The sequence below is a fragment of the Idiotropiscis lumnitzeri genome, chromosome 1, assembly GCF_059441095.1.
Source record: "Idiotropiscis lumnitzeri isolate Australia: NSW breed Sydney's pygmy pipehorse chromosome 1, RoL_Ilum_1.0, whole genome shotgun sequence".
In the NCBI taxonomy this organism is placed as follows: Eukaryota; Metazoa; Chordata; class Actinopteri; order Syngnathiformes; family Syngnathidae; genus Idiotropiscis; species Idiotropiscis lumnitzeri.
In genome coordinates, this window is record NC_142391.1 from 2799656 (window position 1) to 2808197 (window position 8542).

Genomic DNA, 8542 nt, shown 5'->3' on the forward strand with positions numbered 1-8542 from the left:
AGCACCGTTATTTTTTTTTAGGAAAGTTTCACATAAATGTAATTGTCTAAATATTTACAGTAACTCTCACGGTTACCCTTGATTAAACTGTTAATTCGTACTATTTATCCAATTGGATTTGTTTTTATTTGATTTTATTTTCTTTTTATTTTAATTTTTCCACACTTTTTGCAGCGTACTATTGTGTATGAATGTGAAATATCTAAGTTGGATTGCATGATTTTTGTATTATATTTTTGTCAATTTAAAAACAAAGAAGCTTTTCTCACTTGTTTGACTGAGAACTTAAAAATTAAAAAAAGGCCAGACATTACTTTAGTTTCCTTCAGTATTATACATGGCAAGCACACAAACAGAATAAAAGGTTTTACATTTTAAAAAGTTGAATATAGTTGGTTACGAAGATCGGATACAGTAAATGTTTCTAATATGACGGTCGATGTACGCATGCGCAGAAGTCAACAAAGTTTTCGAGCACAAACAGGAAGTGGTTGGAAAAAAAGGAGGGAAAATATGCTGCTAGAGCTGTACGGAGAGTCCACTTGGACAAACTACATAACACACTTTGCCACATTTTGCAAACGTTGCTTTAAAAGTCTGCTTATTGTTTTGAAATTTTTTTTTTTGCATTGAATCCTACCAAAGGGAGACATAGTTCATGTTTGTAGCACTTTTGTACTGCGGTTTGTCTCACACGGCGTGCCATTAACAGTTTCCGTTGCAAGCACGAGCATCCACCACTGCGTGCACATTTGTGTGGAAAGCTCGCGGGAGGCGTGAAGAAGAAAGAAAAAGAAAAGAGGAGGAGACCCGGGCGGGGAGAAAAAGTTTAACAGAAAGTTAACGCCCAGCACCCGAGGCTCCTCCTGCTGCAGTGTTATAAGGCAAATGTCGGAGCGAGCGCGGGCCACTGGGGGAAGTTATGCAGGGTCAATAACACATCCATACACGCACACACACACGCACACGCAGGGGATCCGCAAAATCACGCACACGCGCTTGGTCCGGCAACAAGTCGTGTGCGCAACTTCCAAACATTCTGCTTTTTTTTTTGTTTGCTTGTTTATTTGGTAACTTTTTGTTGAGTTGTTGGCTGCAAAGATGACCACAGCTGTGGCGTCGCATTTCTTCGACTTCGAAGCAATCAATAAGGTAACTTTTTTCCCCTTGCTTGTTTGTGTGGAGGAATGCAACGCTCGACGACCTCGTTGTGATTTAATTTGTCATGCTCCACTTTTAACCATTTTTTACCCGTGCTTTCCCACTTATAAAGTTCTCCCGACTTGTTTGCAAACCCCGTATACACGTAATGGACGTTTTATTTATTTTTTTTACTTTAAAAGTCGAACTAAGCGTGCTTGTTACACAAACGAGCACTTGGGGGGGTGGAGCGGCCGCGGCCACATGCTCGCGTAATCATCCGCCAGATTTGTCTGGCATGGATTAAACTGTTTTAACATGTGTCCAACCCAGCAAGAAAGACGTTATAAACGTGTCGAGTTAATGTGTGTGTGAGATTTCCCTCCATTTCCCCTCCTTAAGCTGCTTTCCCCCCGCCTCTCCCTCACGCTTCTCTCAGTGTATAGAAAAGTGCAGCGGGATGGCCACTTTGTCTTTCGAAAGCGATGCCGCCTCTTTTGTGGGCCTGCTGGCCTCCCCTCTCAGCTCATGTGCTCTATTCTACTGAGAGCAGCCACACATTCCTAACCAGGGCAACCAGCCAGACCAGCTGCTGTTCTTCTATACAGCCTGCATCCGCTCTGCCTCGTCCGGGGCCCGAAAAAAAAAAAAGAGCGCTAACAGGGGTTTTCCTGGTTTGGAATTGAGGCAAACATTCTTTCTGATCATTGGTGTGGCGATACCCACCACAGGCACAATTTGTTGTTTTTGAAGACATTTCCATTTTTCGATTATCTGCTATACTGGGATATTAAATAGCAATGCAGGAACTTTCTCATTATAGCAGAAGTGTGTAAAGTTAAGCAACAAGGTTTGAACAACTTTAATGTGATTTTCTTTGGTAAAATGAAAAGTCAAAACACAAATTGAAATGTTTTAATTTTTTTTAGCTTGGTCGACCAGAATGTTATGTCATTCTTTTTCTATTGCTGATTTATGACCGTGAATTTGAAGTCTGTCTAAGTCACTAAAGTCTGTCGGTACGACCAGGGAGTGGTGTTGTGGCATATTAATGTATCAGTTGCGATGGTCCTTTTATGCTTTGTTCTTTTATGATGTCAAATAGGCTTGATACTTTTGAGTATTTAAGAGGGAGTTACTCGGTGACACATTGTCAGCACGTCAAGCTTTTTTTTGAGTGAGGGTCTCAGCTTTCATCCACGTGTTCTGAATCCAGGCCCGCTTGTCGTTACTTGGAATTTTTGTATATAAAGACTTTTTCGTCACCACGTCCGTCTCCTGTCTGCTTCTGGGTCCGAATCCCGATCCTCACGTGACAGCACGTACTGACCACTCATGGACCCAGCGGACAGAGACGGAACCCATCGAGCCCAAGACGGCACCACCTGGTCCTGAACATCTTTCGATCTCCAAACAAAGAGTAATCATCTCACTTTTTTCCTGGGCAATCCCTTTGTCGATCCTCCTCAATGGGTCGCAAAGGCCGTCACAAGCCCCAGACCGCCGGCTACCTCCCTCAGCCTGCCGACCACTCTCACGCGCTTTGTGTAAGCTCCCTCGTTGACTCCTCGCCTCTCCTACCTGTTGCATCTACTTGGAGTTGTTTTTTATGTGTCAATAATCTTTATCCGGCCGATAAGTTGTTTTTAGAGTCGGATTTTCCCTCAGATTATGAAGATGGCCAAGAATTAGTTAACTATTATTCTGATCCTGATCCTTTTCCCAGTCATTATTCAAGCCCTAGTCAGTCTTTGTCAATTTTTTCTGTGGATGATCCCTTCCCTTCAGACCCTTACGGGGGTGCCCGCTTGGCCTTTTACCCGGGACCTCCGCGGGGTGGCCAACGTAGCCGCCAAAATAAAGGTTCTTCCAGGTCCTTTTAAGATGTGGTCTTTTATGGTGTCATCTAGGCTTGATGCTTGAGAGTATTGAAGAGGGAGTTACTCAGTGGCACATTGTCAGTACGGCAAGCTTTCTTCCACATGTTCTGAATCCAGGCCTGCTTGCTGTTACTTGGAATTTTGGTATATAAAGACTTTTTCGTCACCACGTCCGTCTCCTGTCTGCTTCTGGGTCCGAATCCCGATCCTCACGTGACGAGTGGTTCGCAATCCGGTACTCGGGTTTCCTCCCACGTCCCCAAAACGCGCTTGTTTGGTGCGTTGAAGACTCTGAAGAGTCCTTGGGTGTGAATGTGAGTGCGGATGGTTGTTAAAATCTCTATGGAATGGACTAGCAATCAATTCATGGTGGTAATGTCTTCAGTGAGGCTAAGTGGTACATAAAATGGATCGAATATTGGGTCAGATGCTCTAAGACAAACAAAAAAACCCAAAGTTTAGATGTTGCAACATCCACAAAACGGTCGGCCATGTTTGGAGTAAGAAATAACATCTCGAGAGTTTTACGAGTGTTTCTGACAGCGCCACCCTTGTGGCCGATACCGCAATTGTAATTAAAAGTTGAACGTCGGTCAAATAATATTGCCGGAGGTGTCCAACTCCAAATTGTCCATGCGGCAAAAACCGCGGCTCATAAAAGCGTTTTGTGTGTCCTCTCAGAACAACAAGCTGCTGGGCTACAACGGCAACCTGGCTGGCCCGCATGCCAACGTCTCCGGCGCCCTGCTGGACAGGAAGGCGGTGGGCTCCCCGGGAGTGTACCAGCGGCGGCACTCGGTCAGCAGCGGCAGTACAAAGTTCAACCAGAACCAGTTTCTCAACACCCTGAAGGCGGCCGAGCACTCACCGCTCATCACGGGACTCGGCGGCGGCAACAACAAGGAGAACCACCTGCGGCTGCGCGACCGCTCTTTCTCCGAGACGGGCGAGCGTCTCCTGCACAAGTGCCTGGGCCCGGCCAGCCCCACGGGCGGCCAGGTGAACTCAAGCCGCTACAAGACGGAGCTGTGCCGGCCCTTCGAGGAGAACGGCGCATGCAAGTACGGTGACAAGTGCCAGTTTGCGCACGGCATCCACGAACTGCGCAGCCTGAGCCGCCACCCCAAGTACAAGACGGAGCTGTGCCGCACCTTCCACACCATCGGCTTCTGCCCCTACGGGCCCCGCTGCCATTTCATCCACAACGCCGACGAGCGCCGCGGACCCCCGCTCAAGTCCAGCAACAGCTCAACCCCGTCCTCCGGCTCCTCCTCCTCCTCTTCGACCTCGGGCGAGATGGAGCGACCCCGGCTGCAGCACAGCTACAGCTTCGCGGGCTTCCCCAGCGCAGCGGGGCTCCGCGACAGCCCGACCTCGGTCACCCCGCCGCCCATGTTTTTCCCCGACCACGTGCCGGACTGGCCCAACAGCAACCCCTTCACCTACTCCAGCCAGGAGCTGGCCAACCTTTTCGGGCCCAGCCTCGGCGGCGTCCCCTTGGCCCTCGAGGCCGGCAACGGCGCCCCCCCTTCCCCCACCAACGGGCCTTACTACTTCCGACCCATGCTGGAGTCGCCCCAGATGTTCGAGTCCCCGTCCAGCCCGCAGGACTCCCTCTCGGACCAAGAGGGCTACCAGAGCAGCTCCGGCAGCAGCCTGAGTGGCTCCGAGTCCCCCACGCTCGACACCTCCCGCCGACTCCCCATCTTCAGCCGCCTTTCCATCTCAGACGACTAGACGGCATGCCTTATCTTGCCCCCTTTGTATTTTTTGGACACAAGGAGAATGGGGCCCGAAGCCTCGGCTGGCGTGCCTTCCTTGGTGGCGCCACAAGGACGTAGTCGGTCAGGGCAGGACTTTCCCTCCCAACGTTTGCCCCCCCTTACACACCGGCCATCAAGGCTGTCTTTTTTTCCCGCCTTTTTACCAGCTTGCTGTCCTGTGCGTAAGGAATGCGGGATTGGGAGGTTGTTTGAAGATGCCCCAGGAATTTGGGAATTGACCGGCGGAACGCCGCCAACCGCTGACAATCTACGACCCAGAAAAAGTGGGCCTCTCCAGGCCCTCAGTTTGGGAAACCTAAAAGAAAGTGACTGGCAAACCTTTTTTGGGTACCCAGGCCTCAGTTTGGGAAGCCTCAAAACATACCAATCAAACAAGTTTGGGCCCCTGAACCGCAACAAAAGGTACCAACCATTTTGGGCCCCAGAGATGCAACGATTGTGAACCCACACCCAAACTTCAGTTTGGGAGACCTCAGTGACTTATGACCCATTTTGGGACCCCGTGCCTCAGTTTGTGAAGCCCTATAACCAACAAAACATTTTAGACCACCTTTGCCTCACTCTGGCTAACCGGACGACTCCAAAAAAAAAAAATAAAATTGTAATTTATAAACCATTTTAGGCCCTGAGCCTCTGTTTGTGAAACTTGGACATCGCCCAAAAGTTAATTGAAATTTATTTTCCACACCTGAGCCCCCAAATTATTATTTTTTAAAATAAATAAAGTGAATCAGGATCCCAGTTTGGGACCCGTGCTGAAACCGAGTGACTCCAAAAAGTGATTTGCAAACTAACTATTGTCAAACTTTATGCCTCAGTTTGGAAATCCTAAAAAAGTAACCCGAGAACCCATTCTGGGCCCCACTGCCTCAGTTTGTGAAACCTGGTCATATGCAAACTATAGTGGGATGAAAAATGACCCGGGAACCATTTTGGCCCAGGGCACCAGTTTGGGAAACCCGAAAAGTCGCTCCTAAATCATGTTTGGCCCAAAGACTCTATTTAAAAAAAAAAAAAAGGTCTCATTGTGAACCATTTCGAGCCCCGGTGCCTCAGTTTGGAAACCCTCACAGGTTTAGGGACCTTCAGCAAATCATTTCATCCAGTTAATCTGTACACAGCCAGTTTATTCCGTTTTAGGGGAGTAACGAAAAAATAAGTGCCCTGCCATGTGTTACAGTGCCCCCCCCCCCCAAAAAAGCAAAAACCACCAGAAAGGAATTGAACTGAAAATCATGAGAATTGACTCTTCCCATCATTTTTTTGGGTTCATTTTCTGCCAAGTTTTCTTTAGTTTGTTTTTGCTCTTGAATGTGTAGCAGCACAAGTGGCCTTGGAAAACAAACTGGGGGACTGTATTGCACTAGCCGCCCCACTTCTTGACCCCCCACCCCACCCCACAACCTCTCCCACCCCAAAACCAGAACAAACAAAAAACACACAACCCTGAAAAGATGACTAGTTGTAAAAAAAAAAAAAAAGTGCCTAGGGGACAGGGTTTGTGTGTTTTGCATGGGGGTGAATGGACTACTGTGCTTATGTAATTGTGATGTCGGGTGAGTCTGCAGGAAGGACTTTTGAACTGGAAGTTGGTCTCCACCCACCCCCTCCCTGCCCTCCACCCCCCCTTTTTTTTCTCATCCTGTTGCTGGTCACTGGCTTGTTTTTTTTTTTCTTTATTAAGCTGATCATCATTGGCCACCTCACTTGACAAGATCTCCAAGCTCTCTTTTCTTCCTTTTGATAATATTTTTTTATTAATGTTATTATTATGCTTATTATTATTATTAATATTATTATTTGAGAACTTTCCAGACAGAAGGTTTTTTTTTTTTTTTTTTGCTTGTCACTGCTTATTTAACTTATCAGAACATATTTATTGGTGATCATATGCCTTTTTTTTCTCTTTTTTGTTGTTTAATTTTTGTATTTATCTGGATAATGAACAATAGAATATATTTTCTTTTATGTTAAATTATGATCTTCCATATTAATCTAAAGATTGTGAAGACATTTTGTCGGTTTCCTTTGTTTTTCTTTTGTTTTCTCCACAGTTTAATATATTGTACTTCTGCAACTATACTTTTTTTTTTTGTCAAAATGAATTTTAACTGCAACAAGGAAAAAAAATGCCATTTTGATTATTTATTTCACGTCTTCCCTCATAACTGCAATTCCACCGGAACAAACTTGTTGATTTTTTTTTTTTTGCCTTTTTTTTTCAACCCACACATGTTTCGAGTGCTTTCGAGAAGTAACTCGGGTGCTTTTAAGTCCTTTTTTTTGTTTTTTTGTTTTTGTTTTTGGGGATAACGTTCTTCCTCTTCACCCAGTCTGCTGCGACCAAATGGCTTGACGAAAATTGAGTTCAAGTGCCTCGTTTGCGTACATTCCAAGTAGCTAAGTTTGATGGAGGACCTGTTTTTATTTTTATTTTTTTCCCTGTTGCTTTCACACGTTTAGAAAAAAAAGATTTTTTTGGGGGGGGGGACACAAAGAAAGTAAAATGACAAAAACTGTTGAATGTATTTTTTTCCAGCCATGTTTGTCATTACAGTCCTGTGCTGTTGCCTTTTTCTTTTTTTTTTTTGTAAAGTATTGATTGCAGTACAAAGTCAATAAACCCCGTATTTTTTCGGACAAAGTTGAAAAGGTGTGTCTGCGTCATGTCGGAATGTTGAAAAATGATGTAACTTGGGACCCAAACACTGAATTTTCATCGCAATTTACCATGAAAACTACTTTACATGTATGCTAATGCTAGAGACATCCACTTCAATAAACTAAATGCTCTTTGCCAATTGAAATTAAAGACCATTAAAATAGCTAACAACATTTGGCAGCCCATTTAAATTCCCGTCGGTTATGTAGAAGTAGACATATGCTAACATCTGTCAGAAAAGGTGTGCACTGATGGTCGCCGAGGTTCAATTAAGTATTTGGGAGATGTGCTGGCATCTCTAGGAAATGCTGTAAGGCTCACCAAGTTCTCTAGTCTAGAGTTATTCAAAGTACTTCACAAGAAATGCTTGGTCTGTGACATGCTAACGTCTCGTGTAAGAGCGCTTAAATTGTCTTTGTGACGTATGCTAACGGCTAGCATGGAAATGAGCTCAGTTAACCTGTAACATGCTAACATCTCACATCACAATGTGCTTTGATGCTGGTCAGTTTCGACAAATGCTAAAATCTCACATGAAAGTGTGTTTAGTCTTTGATACACACTCTTTTCACAAGACCGTTTTTATGTTTGCCATGTTTGATAGTCTTGTGACATATGCTAGTAACTTTAGTTACAAGCTAACTAACCTTAGCTAGTAACATGAAAATGTTTACGGAAAGTCTTTGTGACATGCTAACATATTTCATTGAAATATGCTTGGGAAAAGGTTGTGACATATGTGAAACATCAAGAATTAAAATGTGCTCAAATATTCTCTCCGATATGCTAATCTAACATGAAAATTTTCTCAGACTTTTCCGCATATAGCGACATCGGCTAACGTCTCACATGAGACTGTTTTGATGTGTTGTGAGACATATGCTAACATCTCGGATGAAAATGTGCCAAGTGGATGACACACGCTAACATCTGAAAATATGCTTCGTTTTTTCCAACCATAAGCTAGCATTTCTTACAGTTCTTACGTAAAGTCAGACATACGCCTTGATCTTGTGGGAAAATGCTCTTGGTCTTGACAACAAATGCGAACAGCTAGCATTGAAAGGGTCTGTGAT

The 8542-nt window shown here is 44.9% G+C and overlaps 1 protein-coding gene across 1 annotated transcript; it reads left to right on the top strand.

Annotated features, from left to right (window-relative positions):
- The first annotated feature begins 919 nt into the window (after window positions 1-919).
- On the top strand, window positions 920-7456 carry zfp36l1a (ZFP36 like 1 zinc finger CCCH-type a). The gene is made up of 2 exons (XM_088310386.1): window positions 920-1152; window positions 3702-7456. Exons 1-2 carry the CDS (start codon window positions 1102-1104, stop codon window positions 4755-4757), a joined length of 1107 nt encoding a protein of 368 aa, XP_088166512.1. The 5' UTR covers window positions 920-1101; the 3' UTR covers window positions 4758-7456.
- The last annotated feature ends 1086 nt before the right edge of the window (window positions 7457-8542 follow it).